This window comes from Amblyomma maculatum, chromosome 3 (assembly GCF_055883805.1).
Source record: "Amblyomma maculatum isolate TAMU_Amacu chromosome 3, ASM5588380v1, whole genome shotgun sequence".
Taxonomy (NCBI): domain Eukaryota; kingdom Metazoa; phylum Arthropoda; class Arachnida; order Ixodida; family Ixodidae; genus Amblyomma; species Amblyomma maculatum.
This window is the reverse complement of record NC_139346.1, coordinates 27,504,750-27,519,925: the sequence shown is the minus strand read 5'-3', so window position 1 is coordinate 27,519,925 and position 15,176 is coordinate 27,504,750. Positions and strand designations below refer to the sequence as shown.

The window sequence follows — 15,176 nt, the reverse complement described above, 5'->3', positions numbered from 1 at the left end:
CCTGCGTGTTCTGAGGTACCCTGATCTAGCTTTAAAAAGTAGGGCACTGCCTCTTGAGTTGTCAAAGAAATCTTCCTTCCTGATCTGCATTTTCAACTTACGGTATAATTCTACACTCTGTTTCTTTTCCATCGAATTTATCCAATTTTTACCTTCTGTGTTTTTCACCTGTTGCTTAATGCTCTTATTTCTCCGTCCTTGTGACTAGCATACTTACTAGTTAGTTCCCCAGTTCTTTTTCTCCATTGTGAGTCAACGCTTTTTAAGTACAGGTATTTAAATACTTTAGCTGCCCACCTGTTACTGTCCAATTTCCTCAGGCGTTCCTCATATAATATTTTACTCTGAGCTTCCCGTACTTCGAAAGATGCCCAGCCCATATCTCCCTGTACCGCCTCATTTGTAGTTTTTCCGTGGGCACCTAGTGCTAATCGTCCAACGGATCTCTGATTTATTTTTAATGTCGTCTGTACCTCTGACTTTAGGCACAAAACCGCATTTCCGAAAGTAATTCCGGGCACCAAAATTCCTTTCCAAATACCCCTCAAAGCCTCATACCTATTGTATCCCCACAATGCCTTATGCTTCATCATTCCGGCATTCCTTCGCCCTTTGGACTTAAGTGATTGCTCGTGCTTTCCAATGTATGCCAATCCTTCGTTTACCCGTACCCCCAGATATTTATATTCTGCTACTCTAGGTATTTCAAGGCCTTGTATTTTAAGACCCTGATCAGTTGAGCCGTTGAAAATCATCAGACCCGACTTAACTGCGCTGAAACTGAAGCCTAGAGCGTCCCCTTCGTCTCCGCAATACTTAACTAGAGTTTGCAATTCTTCGAGACTCTCAGCTATAGCAGCACAATATCGTCTGCATACATCAAACCGGGGAGGCGCTGCTCTACCGCCTTTCCACCTAATCTATATAACAGGTTAAAACCTAGGTTACTGTCTTGTATCCTCCGTTCCAGGTTTATCATATAAAGCATGAACAGCACCGGTGATAGAGGACCGCCTTGTCTTAATCCTTTGCATACTTTGACATCCTCCGTACTTCTTATCCCTTCCCAAGTAATTTCTACTTTGTTATCCCGGTATATTTCCTGTAGGAACTCTACTATCTCATAACCGATACATTCTTCTTTTAATATGTTCCACAGGAGTTCCCTGCTTACGTTGTCGTACGCCCCGTTTATGTCCAGTAAGGCCAAATACAAAGGTCTATTTTCCACTCTAGATATTTCGATGCATTGGATAAGCACGAACAGGCTATCATCTAAGCGCCTACCATTTCTAAATCCGTTCTGAAGTTCTCCGAGTGTCTTGTTACTTTCAACCCATGCTTGCACCTTTAATTTCACCCCCTGCATGGCTAACCTGTACATAACAGATGTTATGGGAATCGGCCTGTAGGATTTTATGTGCATCCTGTCTCCTTTCTCTTTATAAATCAAATTCATTTTACTTTGCCGCCAGCTGTCCAGAATTTGCTTATTCGTTATGACTGTTTCCAGAGCTTTTAACAACGTTTCCTTACTTTTTGGACCGAGTTCACTAATCAGCTTGATCGGAATTCCATCTATTCCTGTAGATGTGTTTTTAGGAATGTTTTTTTCTGCCTTTTTCCAGCTTAGATTGGTCAGTTATAAGCTGCTTTGTATGCTGCTACCTTGTGTTGCTTCCTGATTTGCGGAGATTACCCTCGGATTATTTGCGAAAAAGGTTACAGTGGCGCCATCTCGCGGCGTCAAGGAGCAACGGCGTGCATGAACGCAGTCGTCTGCGCCACTATAAATGATCCTAGTTTATATAGTACAGAGACACCTCTCACCAATAATCGCCGTTTAACTCGCCGAGAGACAACCAGTGAGGGGAAAAACATTGCGGGACCACGGCATTGAGAAATATAAATTACGCCGCGCCGATATCCAAGTTAACTTATTCAAAGTAACATTGATAGCCGGGCGGACGCAAGCGATCTATTACGCTCTCTATTGTAATTTTAATCCATAAAACTATTTTATCATTAGTGCATTTCAGTTTACGTACAGCGCTATATGTTTGAGCAAAGCGTAAGGCTGTATTGACTTTCGTTTTGTTGTGTTTTATTTTTGTTTAGTGACGTAATCGGTACTCCTGGATCTGCAGTTTTCGGAGAACGGCAATATACGCATGAAGGGACTGAAGCGGCGGCGGTTGTTGTTGTAGTGGTTATTTATTGTATTTACAAAAGGGAAGAAAAGATGTTTGCCAGCCCCGGTATCTGCTATCTGATATCTGAAGCACCTGAACTGGGGCGGCGGAAATAAAGGGATAGCGAGGAGAAGGTAGAGGAAATCAAAGAGGTGAGCGATAGGGAGAAAGGAAAGGGTAGGTAAAAATAAAAGAAATATATACACCATGGTACAGTATACAGTAGTTTGCTTGAGGCCCACCCGCAAATGTCTGAAGTCACTGAGCACTCGGCACATCGGGCGGGTCTCCGCAATAGCTCTGCGTCCAGGCAACTGTTCACAACGCACGCACTGGCCCACTGTACAAGCCGCTCATGTTTTCGTGGCCAGCCGTGGCCAGACTGGACATAGTTATACAAAAAATCTTTGCCTGCCGCAAATAATTAATACACAATGATTTATTCATTGATGATATTTAATTATTAATAATAAAAATTATTGAATAAATAAATAGTAGGTTTTACTAACACGCTCATATATCCGTGTCTCAAGAGGTACCGCTTCGTTCAAAAGCTTTATCTGCTCCTCTAATTAGGTATGCCCATCAACTGTATCGTTCTTTGTTCCTTGAGAGAAAAAGAGGCGGGCTAAGCAATCAACGCTAACTCGTGCCGCTTTGCTTGGCACACATGCCGGAAGGAAACATTGCATTTGTCACTTTTCCCGTGCTGAAGCGTTGGTTGCTAAAACAAGGTAACTCTCATAAGATACGAATAATGTGCTTCTGGTTCTATGCTTAAACAATAGAGCATGATCCTATCGATTTTGGCCTCCTCGGTAATCTCTACATGGAAGCCTGCAGCAAGCTAAGTTCTGAGACGATCACTATAGGTCGCAAATTTTATACTTCTCGAAAGAAAATATTTTTTTTTGCTAAAGAAAAACCAATCAGCGACCACCGTCCACGGCAGGAATGCAAGCCCCTCAGTGTAGCAGACACTGAGATTAGCAGAGGACATCCCGTTATGACGTCAGCGGCCAACTGTTGTCATACCAGCAAGGTGGATTAAAAAGAAACTAATTTTAAAAATATGCACACTGCTCCGAATGACCTTAAATTCCGAGGAAATATCATTTAACGCATGTGCAGTGGAACACAATATTCAATTTACGTTCAAGTATGAGCTGTCATGACCCCTTTAAGTGCATTCTTTAAATATTTTGTGGAAACTTCAGTGCATGTTAGGGAGCCCCAGGTGGTTGAAAAACTACCGCCGGCCTCTAAAACAATCTGACTTTGTAAGGACCCCTTCGGCTTCCGTTGGCGAAACCGTAGCCCACCATTCATTTTGCTATTTGCTGCTAGAAGTTTAGGTTATTGCCTAAAAATCCTTCCCGTTAACATTGGGCTTATCTTAAAATGCGTCAAATATCGCCATTTCTGGCCACATCGTCAATTTGAAGACTTGAGGTCTGATAGCAATGGGCCCTTTGTAATCAATACATTTGAGCCGGGTGTGTGTTTGGATACAATATCTCTTTTTACCCCCCATGCAACAACGGGGTTTGTTTTATGCCTTATTTTTGCTTGTACAGTCGGATAGCTTTATGAAAGGGAACGTGCGAGTGCGGGGCAGATAGCCTCGTCCAAAAGTAGTGGCGAAGCTGGACCGTAGCATTGGAAATGAAGTGTGAGAGCGGTACTGTTCCGTTTGCTGGCCGCACTGCGCGTAACGTTTGCACCGGCAGTAAAATCAGTGGAGCATCATGCTGCCGTTCACTCATATCAACGCTTACTTCAAACAAAGTTGGGAAAAACATCTGGCAGCGAAGAAAAGAAGCTCGATTACCTGACCCTTGCCAATGAAAATGAAACAAAAGAATGAATTTAAAAATGTTCATGTTTTGTCTATTTCAGTAGTATAAACGCGGAAAAGCATTGAGTGGTTCTATCTCTTCTAACTTCTGTTGCCTGCTGATCATAAGGCGTCCGCTTCCTTTGTGCGCAAGCAGTCCTCTCGGAACGGTGCGGCACGCAGAGACAGGTTCTTGAGTACTAAAGCATATTTAGCGCATTTCTCTTTTAAGGATGCCCAGTGTGTCTGAGAAGGAATCCGAACTGTACAGCTGTCCTTAAGGAGCTTTAGTGGAAGGCGAATCGCTGCTTATTTCTTTTATCGCCAAGCGTAAAAAACCGTGCTTACTTGCATCGCGATCAGCCGTTGTTCCGGTTTTACGCCAAGCTAGCCGTGATAATATTTGACGGCGGCCCTACCAAGGTGTATGTAACTTCGGCCATGGCACTATGCTGCACCGGGTTTAGCTTCTGATGGAAACGTTGACTAGTGTACGGGGTGTGGCCAGCAGATGGCACAGCACAGCTCTCTCCTCTTCATTTCCAACGCCACCGTCACCTTTCGTCACTAGTTCTGGACGAAACTATATTCCACATGCTCGCGTGTTGCCTTTCTTAAAGCTTACGGCTGTAGATTAATCGATTCATTAGTCGAATCACGCGTTATCCCGTAGCCTTAGAGGATGGAAACGAAGAATGCAAATGTGTCCACCCCGATTCCTGGCGAACCCCTCCTTTGGGTATGCATCATGAGCCAAAGAAGAAGACGGAGAAGGTCAGAAGAAATTTAATACATTAATTCAATATTGCCATCAAATTAGAGGAGAACAACAGCAACAACAATATCTCTAGTACATATGGCTGTCCACACTGAACCCTGGCCAATCCTTTTTCGTAGGTTTGTGCCATTTATTAAGGAAGAAGAAGAAGATTAAGAAAGGAATGACAGCAGAAGTGAAGAATGGAACGTTCGTGCGCCCCAACGTCGTCGGCTCAAGAGTCCAACCCTCTCCGCCCTCCAAACTTGGCTCCTTCGCTGAGGTCGCCCCTAGACGCGGCCCCTGCGGTAGGTCTGGATCCCAGATCGGGAAACGTCGCTGCCACCGACGACAAAGAGGCGCCGGTGCCTGCCGTCGACACAACGCAAGTGTGGCCCGCGCCGACAGTTAGCCGCCCACTACTACGTTCTCTGGTGGCCTGCTGGACAGGGTCGTTGTGCCTTGGCATGGCAACTGGCTACTCAGAGCCCGCCTGGAGGACCCTCAAGGAGGACCTTGACTTCACAGGCACAGATCAGTTCTGGTAATAGCGTTCGACAATCCTCAGTAAATCTTGCAGGCATGCCGGATGGCGCACTGCTTCAGTGCGTGGGAAAATTTTTGAGGCCTGTACCGAACCGCAGAACGCCGTGACGTCCATTCTGCCTTATTTTTGACTTGTGAATGTTGCCTGCTTCGAACTTCGTTGATAGCGAGCGCTCCAGCTCGCGCCAGACATGATGTCGAGAACGATATAGTTACCAATGTGAATGTGAATAAAAAAATCTAATTGGATGAACGCATCAGGCCTCTGTCACGTAGGATAGCTGTTGAGATGGGAATTTTGTTCTCTAGTCCCCTACAAGAGAACACGACAGGAGCGCTATTAACTCGAAAACCTAGAGATCTGGCCAAACGAAGACAATGGGATGCAAATGCAGTAGTAAGGTAAGGTGCGGGTGGGAGCCTCTAATAGCGTGACGAGGATGTAAAGAAGGTTCGTGAATTAGTGTAGCACCTTTATAGTACCTTGTATCCAGTGTATGCAGCCAGCGCATAACTTGTAATTGGCGTGAACATTTAAAGCGGGAAAGTATGTAGACTGTATTTTCTGTCACTCAAAGGCTGGTGACGAGATAGAGAGCAGTGGGCCACCATGAAAGAGAGCGTTCCAGGTGCTCCGATGCCCATCGACCTCTGAAGAATGCGTCGTAGAGAGAGATGCAAAGAAGCATGTAGTTTAGTAAAAGAACATATCCGTCATAACGACTGCCGTAGCTTTCTCCACTACGCAGTCAGCACACAGTACCAGTACATCGTCAAACACTCCAGTATCTGGCTCACGGTTCGTGCTCGCTAGGTATGTCCTAGCCATGCTAGTGGACACACCATTATATCTCGCCAGTGATATTGCCGCAACGAGCCTTCCTTTTTCGACTGCTCAGGTTCGCGTCCCTTGTCTTCGTCGGAGCGGTGGGCGGATCCGTGCTGGGAGCCTCAGCGGCGCAGAACATCGGCCGCCGTCGCACTGTGGCATTCGGTGCCGTGGGCGCCATGTTAACTTGGCTGTGCATCGGCAGTTCACAGGAGGTGTGGTACCTGTACATGGGGCGCCTCACCAGTGGTTTCTTCGCCGGCATGCTGGCCGTGATAGTGCCGGCGATTATCGCGGAGCTAGCCGACGTGAGAGACCGAGGCAAACAGGTTCTTACCAAGTTTGTCAAGTGTTGTAAATGGCTACGAAGCAGCGCGAATTTCGGCCCTCAGCAAGAAATATGCAAAACTTGTACCATCCAATCTGTGCGAGAAATTGATTTCCCGCTGAAGTTTCCCCCTGCTCGCGCGTATTCCGATGACATGTCTCAATTTTAAAGTGACAATAATGCGGTTGATTCTTGCCTGGTCATATTCATGGCGGATATTAGGCCTTTGGCCTTCGCCCGCTGCCAAGATCAGAGGAAGGATCTTCGCCACTGGCAACTCATTTCAACTCAGGGAAATAAAAGTTAGGTGTCCACAGTAAGCGTGTGACAGATTCAATTCTATTCAATCAATTCACCAGGAATTTCTGGATGATTTACACAGCATGACTAGGTCCAGTAAGCCAAAATACAAGGCATAGCGTACAGCAGTGCGACCTCTAATTATAAATCATCAATGACTACAAAACATAATAAAAAAATACATTGGGAAATATAAAGCACAAAACTGGAGGAAACGATAAGGTACAAAAAGTAAAGAAATACCTAAATGTACAAAATAAAAGTGCACAGGCAACTGAACTGGAACAGAAAGAAGTAAACGTTCGGGAAGGACAAAAAAGTAGTAAAAATAATTTTGCAATATGTGCGTATTTGCCATTTTACGAAGTAGCTCTGTAGTTCCTTTCTGTTATAGTTAGTAGTGTTTTTGAAACGCGTTTAAGGTACAGGAAATATTATGCGCTAAAGATAGTAGCTGCAGTTTCATTGACCGGCACCACCAATATTTTGTCGAGATCAGCTTGAGGGACGGTTGGAGGAGGTGGTGAACGGTGGCTGTTCCTGGCCCTACGGGGCTGGGATGGTAGGTCAACGCCGCTTGCAGCGGGGGCTAGCCAGCCACCGAATTTTGTCTTTTGTAGGCATTCATTGCACCCGCCACCGCTTAGATGGTGGACGACGGCTGTTTCGGCATGCGTCTTTCTCTCCCTTTTCTTTTTCTTTCTTTTCTCCTTAGTCTCTTCTATCCACACGAGGCAGCGGAGGTGGCTCAGCAACAGTCAGTAGCAGGCCCGTGCGTTTTTTTTTCTTTCTTGCTACAGCCACAACAACAGATCAGCTTCACGTATTATCGGTATGATAGCAGACTTCTCAGACTACCTCAATACGGCACCTTTCCTTCCCGTAAACTAATTTCAGTTACACTTATTAAATACGACCGCCAGTAGCTTCGCTTCGGTGGGAGTGAAAGAGGCGTCCGTGTGCACATTCCCCAGGCAGTCGAAATCACTCCTCAGCCCTCCATTATGGGATCTCTCGCTCTTTCCGCTTTCACTTCCACCTTCTTCCCATTACGTACGGCGCGATTAGGTATCCACTGAGACGTAGCATATTCGCGCCTTTCATTTCCTATAAACAAAATATGATTAAAAAATTGTCGATTTAATGAATGAATGAAAAACTTCATTTAGAGAAAGGGAAATCTCCCGGCGTGTGTGGGGCCCTCGGTCCAGGGCCCCAGTGGCCTGTGCAGTCTTGCGCGCACTGTCGATCAGCTTGAGCTGATCATCAGGCGTCGAGCAGGAGAGCGCAGCCTCACACTGCTCCCGTGTTGGTGTGGTTGTTATTGTTGTGGCTGTAGGAAGAACGAAAAGAAAGTGCACGGGCCTGCTACTTGCACTGTAGCTGAGCCACCTCCGCTGCCTCGTGCGGACAGAAGCGAAAATAGAGAAGAAAGAAGAAGACGCGGGAGAGAGAGAGAGAGAGAGAGAGAGAAGAAACCTTTATTTAGCCGGATAGTTATATAGGGCCGGGCCGAGTTATATTGCCCTACTAGATGGCCAGTAGGTCAAGCCTGTTAGCGACCTCGTAGGCGCGCTTGAGGATCCGGTCTTGTATGCACGGGTCCGAGCTGCGCAGCAGGGTCTCCCAGTCATCTGGGTGCAGGATTTCTCCTAATTCTGGAGGTGGGGGTCCTCCTTGCATCCCCAGAGTATATGGTTGAGGGTAGCTATTTCATCGCACAGTGTGCAGTCGGGAGAAAATTGGCTGGGGAAAATATGTGAGAGAACTACCGGGCTTGGAAAGGAGTTCGTTTGGAGTCTCCTCCAGGTAATTTCGTGTTCTTTGCTTAGGCGCTTGTGCGGGGGCGGAAACTTCCTTCGTTCAAGGCGGAAGTGGTGGGTTAAATCATGAAATGATATAAGATTATCCTTGGCTGTCCCAAGAGCGGAGGTGGTCACCGCCCGGCCGACTAAACCTCGGGCTGTCTGGTGAGCCGTCTCGTTTCCAGGGTTGCCAGAATGTGCCGGTACCCAAATCAATTCAATGTCTCTATCTGGGAAGGGAATCTTATTAAGAATATTTAGAGTAGACTGTGCAATTCTACCTCGGGCGAAATTGTGTATGGCAGTATTGGAGTCGCTGATGATAATATCTGCCTCTGAATTTGTAATGGCTAAAGCGATGGCTGTCTCCTCAGCCATTGCGGATGTGCGTACACGGAGGGAGGCCGAGAAGGCTGTGGCGTGTGTTCCCGTAACCCCTGCCACTGCAAATGCTCTTTTTGGAACTGCATACTCAGCCGCATCAACGTAGATAACACTCGGTTGGTGCTTATGAGTCTTATGAAGAGCCAGGGCCCTGGCCATCCTCCTACCCTCGTGGTGTATAGGACGCATGTTTTTGGGCAGAGGCTTAATGGTGAGCCGCTTCCTGATTGGTGTGGGTAGATCTCTCGGTTCATCTATTTCTGGCTCTGAATTGGCGTCCAGTGCGCCGAGGATGCTTCTGCCTGTTTTAGTTTTTGTCAGCCGCGCCATCTGTGTGGTGATGTGGGCTGCGCAAAGTTCCTCGAGTGTGTTGTGAATGCCGAGTTGAAGAAATCATTCTGTAGATGTGTAATAAGGAAGCCCTAGTGCCGCTTTGAATGCTTGTCTGATGAGGCACTCCAGCTTGGTCTTCTCTGCGGCATAAAGCTGTAGGTAGGGCACTGAGTAGGTGAAGCGACTGAGAACAAATGCCTGCACTAATCTGCACAGGTCTTTTTCTCTCATGCCCCTTCTCCTGTTGGCGATTCGTTTAATCAGACGGATTATTATTATTATTATTATTATTATTTATTGTTTTTTGGTGCGCTATTGTCTGATGGGTAGTGGCAGAAAGCCTGTTAATCGTATCCGCATTCTTGCCATTACTCTGGATGAAGAGGCCCAACACCCTCAGTGTCTGGACTTCTGGTATGGGTTGTCCGTTAACCTTAACAGTAATGGGAATAGAATTTTGACGTGCTCGCCTACCTCTCCCCTTACCACGAATGACGAGGAGTTCAGATTTAGGCTGTGAGCAAGTGAGTCCTGCTTGTGCGGCGCAATTTTCTACCTGGTCAACTGCCAATTGCAGTTTCCTCGACTTCGCCCTCGTTACGTTTATTGGTCCAGAGGGTGATATCATCAGCATAAAAGGTGTGGTGCAAATTTGGAATTTCGGCTAGCATACCTGGGAGGCGGATGAGTGCCAAATTGAAGAGAAATGGGGAAAGGACCGAGCCTAGCGGTGTACCTTGTGTTCCTAACGTTATTGGGGCGGATGTTATGTTTCCTAGTGTTATGACGGCTGTACGTTTAAACAAAAATGATTTGATATAGTTGTATGTTCTGATGCCTGGATTAATACTACTTAGATTATCAAGGATGATTCTGTGTGAGACGTTGTCAAAGGCCTTGTTTAAGTCAAGGCCCAGGACGGCTCTGGTATGTTTGTTTCTGTCCCTGTCGATTATATCCCTTTTGAGACGAATCATAACATCCTGGGTAGTTAAGTTTGCCCTGAAACCAATCATTGTGTCCGGGAGGAGACCGTTGTCCTCAACGTAGTTCTGGAGCCTAGTAAGGATAATGTGCTCAAATAGTTTTCCCAGGCAAGAGGTCAGGGAGATGGGCCTCAAATGTTCTAGCGTTAGCTTTTTGCCATGTTTAGGTATGAAAGTAGTTTTGGCATGTTTCCAGCTTTGCGGGAGGGTGCATGATTGCCAATGATGGTTAAGGAATTCCGTTAGGGCGAGGATCGACTTAGGGTCCAGATTTCGGAGAACTTTATTGGTTATTCCGTCCGTTCCAGGTGCTGTGCCTGTGCGCAGTTGACCCAGCGCTTGCCAGACTTCTGCATCCTCGATGTCCCTGTCGAGGTACGCATTATCCAACCCAATGTAGTCTGGCAGCGGTCCATTGTCTGTGGTGTTTACATATCGTTGCTGGAGTTCATTAATGAGTGCGTCCTGTGTACCCGGATACTAGTGTACAAGTCGAACCGATTGGTCTTTTTGAGCCGATTTAGGGTTAGTGGGGTCTAGAAGATGCCTAAGTAGGAGCCACGTCTTTTTGGTGCCTAGCTGTCCATTCATGCTGTCGCAGATTTGGCCCCACTGTTGCTTTTCCAATTCAAGAGAGTACTGCTCAATCTCCCTTTCTAATGGCGATTTCCACTGGTCGCTACGGAGCACGTTTTCTTGCTCCGGGACGACGATTTCGATTTCCACTGGTCGACCAAGATAGGTTGCGTGTATTCCGCTGGTAGTTTGGGGCAGCTCGGGACGCTCCAGCTCGATCCGCCGACCGAAGTCGGATCTCGCCGGAAGTCCTAGTCGCTGACGCGGTCACTTCTGGATGCTGCTGGATTCTTTTGGCTGTTTTTGACCGTTTCAGCGACATCGGCAGAGGACGCTGGATGTCACCGTATTTTGCGCGAATATGTCGAAGTGCGTCTATCGAAGAACGTCTGCAGCGTTAAAAAAATGAGAAAGCAAGTTGTTGAGGGCCGCACTCCTGCCTATTTATCAAGCGCAAACATTTTGGCGCTGGGATGCGGCTACAATTTTCGAAACCGGCTCAGCTTTACTTCCGCCGCGCGCTCTACATGTTCCGCTGGTCGACCAAGGCTGATTCGCTCTGTAGCGCTTTAGGTCGGCTCGGACGCCCAGCTCCGATCGACCAGTGGAAATCGCCATAAGTGAGCAATTTTTACACGTAGTGTCCTGTTGTTGCGCTGTGTTTTCCAGCGTCTAAGAAGGCTGGCATGCGCTTCCCACATGTGAAGTAATTTATTGTCCGTGGTATGTTGCTCTGCAGACGTAGGTGCCAATGAAGTGGCATGTTCTACATCTGAGGTAAGATCAGAGATCCATTTCTCCAGGTTAGAGATATCGGTTGGAGCGGTTTGCTCCCGAATTTTGTGAAATTTGTCCCAATCCGTAATTTTGATGGTCGTTTTGGGGGGCTTGTTGGCTTGGATTTGGAAAGCGGTTGAGATAATATAATGATCACTGCCAAGTGGGACACCCGTGTTGCACCACCGAATATCGCCAATGTTTTTAGACAGCGTGAGATCTGGAGATGTATCGATACTGACACTATTACCTATTCTTGTGGCAATTTGCGCGTCACTGAGAAAAGAGAGGCCAAGGTTTTGTGCTGCAATCCAAATTTTGGTTCCTTTGGTACTGCATTTTCTGTATCCCCATGCGGTATGTTGGGCGTTAAAGTCACCGACGATTAGAAGTTGAGCTCTCCCTGCTGCTCTAACGACCTTCTGAAGGAGACCTGGGACCTCGGTGCCTTTGTCTTTGGGCGAGCTGTATACATTGAGGACAAAGCAGCTGATGATTTCCTTACCCTGCGGAAGGATTTCGATGAGTGTATGAGGTACTGTTGTTCCATCTATGTTGTGTTGTATCGCTACCATATTTCTCTGAATGAGAGTTGCAGTGGCAGGGAATCGCCCTCTGCGTTCATCAATCGGAGATTGGAATACCTTATAGCCTGGTAATTTTACGATTGAGTTTGTTTCTTGTAGGGCAATAACGTCTGGAGGTTTTTGGAGGGCTTGAATATGGAACTGCATGTTGGCTTTTTTGTTTCGATACCCCCTGCAGTTCCACTGCCATACCTCAATTTCCCGGCTTCGCGGAGCCATTTTGGTTAATGGTTGGTAATAATAGGCGGGGGGGTTGAATAACCTGTGCGGGTTGAGTAACCTGCGCCGGGGGCGGTGTGTGGAGGGGTAGAATGGATTCTAATCGTTTCATGATTTGCGAATGGAAGTTTCGAAACATGATTTCAACTTTATCTTCAAGCTCTTTGACGTAGCGTTTACATTGGCATCAACTTTTTGCATTGTTAAAGGATTAGATGGGAGGTCCTTGTCTGAAGGGGATTCCGCCATCTTTTTTGCTTGGGGTTCCCTATCAGAGGTAGCAGGGCGTTTGAGCGCATTGCTGCTGCCCGTAGTGTCCATGATTTGTTCGTCCATGGTCGTAGGCCGCGGGTTACAGGTTGAGAATTTAGGCGGATTGGGGAGTGAATTGGCAATGGTGGCCTGATTGGCTGCTATCCGCTGATCCATAGCATCTAGGCGCTTATTTATGTTCCGAACACCCTGAAGAATTTCATCCAAAGGGGAGTCAATTTTACCTTTTTCCTGCTTCCGGCTTTTATCCTGGGAGACCCCGGCACGCCAGCCCACCTGTTCATCCGGCTTGGTGTCTTTGTGTGCCTTGCTGTTACTTCTTCCTCGGGGTATAGGCTGCGACCTTTCGCGGAGAGGTGGAAATGAGCTGGAACGATCACGGGTGCTGTACTGCTCTCCTTGTCCACTGTTCTTGTTTTGACGTTGCCTTGGTCTTGACTCACGTCGTTGTCCGACCTTGGAATTCGGGTTCTTCGGCGCTGAGGGCTTGACTTGATCCACGTAGCGGTACTTGCAGTTCTTGCTCCCTGTTGCATGAGCACCCCCACACACGATGCACTTAGGAGTGCACTGGAGGGGCTGGCCAGGGCTCGGGGGCGGGTGTTGTTCACCACAGCTATGACACAGCTGCTGCGGCGGCTTGCTGCAGACGTCAGCGCGATGCCCCATTGTGCGGCAATTCAGGCATGTTTCGACTTGTTCTCGGAATTTATAGCAGTGGAACAATGCTGAACCGTAGTAAAGTTCATAGAGCACATGCTGTCCGGCGAATGTAATTAAAACTGAACGAGCTTTGCCAATTCTTCGTGCAGAAATTATTGGCAAGTCCGGGTTGCGACTTACTACAGCGTCCAGTACTTCATAGGGCGTCTCTCCCGGGTGATAGCCTCCGCAGATAATGCCTCTGGACGACTCGTCGGGTGACGGAACGTATGCCATAGTTGGAAATTCCTTGCCTTCCAGTTTGACGGACTGCAAGCGGCGATAGCTTCTCATGCGGTTGGGATCCTTGGTGGCGACAGTGATCGTGTTGTTGTAAGGGTTCACTCGAACACAGTCTTCCTTCAGCACCAATATAGGGTCGAGATTCACTGATGCGGCGATTGCCTCGTTAACTGCCCGGGGGCTGTAAGCCTGAAGCTCGAAGCCTCTTGGCCTCACGACTACTTTGTGGTAGTCTGCCGGAAGGCGGGGAAGGGCTGCCCTGCGAGGGCGAAGAGGTGGCTTGCTGCCAGCGGAGGGAATTTCGGACTCGCCTTTGGCCACGTTGACTTCCGACGGGTCCATCTCGGCATCTCTGCTTCCCGCGTTCCGGCCGCGGGCGGATTTCCTGCGTCCAATGTGGCTGTATTTCTCATGGTGTCCCAGAACTCGTTCCCAGCCCTCTTCCGAGAGCTGTTCCGGTGAAATATCTTCACCGTCGACGGGGTACTCCATCCCTCGTGGCTGAACGAGCGTGCGTGGAGCGGCCGCGACGCGTCGGGGGACGCTAGGCTTAACACAACCTAGCGTTCTCGTACACCTGGCGATTCAAAAGTCCACTAGAGTGGTCGGTGGATGACCCACCTGCACACAAATCGGCTTCCGCCAGTCCGGGAGCACTGTCCAATAACCCAGCGGCAGGTGAAGAGAGAAAGACGCGCGCTGCAACAACAGCTGTCATCCACCAGCGAAGCGGTAGCGGGTGCAATGACGGCCTACAACAGATAAAAATTCGGTGGCTGGCTAGCCCCCGCTGCAAGCGGCGTTGACCTACCGTCGTGGTGTGGTGTTTATTAGCGCTACCTGTGTTTTTTGACACGCCCACTAACATGGTAGAGTGTAGGGGGTTCCCCACATATTGGAACCCCCTACACTCTACCATGTTAGTGGGCGTGTCATAGTGGGCCCCGCCGGGGTGGTGCAGTGGTAAGACGCCTGACTACTGTGCCGGAGTACCCGGGTACGAACCCGACCTCGGCGGCTGCGTTTCGATGGAGGCGAAACGAAGAGGCGTCGCGTGCTGTGCGATGTCAGCGCACGTTAAAGATCCCCAGGTGGTCGAACTTACTCCGTAGCCCTCCACTACGGCTCCTCTTTCTCTCTTTCCACTTTCACTCCCATCTTCCTCCCTTCCCTTACAGCGCGGTTGCGGTGTCCACAGAAAAGAAGTGAGACAGTTACTGCGCCTTTCCCTTCCTATAAATAAATCAGTTTTTTTTTCCCCACATAGTGGACATTTATGCCCATATGTTGTGGGATGGAGTTTACTGGGTAGACTCAGGTTGGGGTATGTGTTAGTCTGCAGCTGTCTCCAGGCAACCGACTGCTCTCTATTAAGGTCTTCGTGGGAAGGTGGGTATATCCTCCTTAAGGCTCTTTGATGGTCAAAGATGGCTCCATAGCGTCTAGTGACTGCGTCCAGTTCCACCTCGTTGTGCGCCTCCCGGTTGGCGTATGCTCGGGCA

The 15,176-nt window shown here is 48.1% G+C and overlaps 1 protein-coding gene across 1 annotated transcript in view; it reads left to right on the top strand.

Moving 5' to 3' along the window:
* The first annotated feature begins 4,989 nt into the window (after positions 1 to 4,989).
* The window catches only part of LOC146194399 (uncharacterized), a 148,408-nt gene continuing 138,221 nt past the window's right edge, over positions 4,990 to 15,176 (top strand). Inside the window, exons 1-2 of the mRNA XM_084596548.1 lie at positions 4,990 to 5,330; positions 6,232 to 6,490. Coding sequence (XP_084452674.1) covers positions 4,990 to 5,330; positions 6,232 to 6,490 — 600 coding nt within the window. The remainder of the gene's footprint in view (positions 5,331 to 6,231; positions 6,491 to 15,176) is intronic.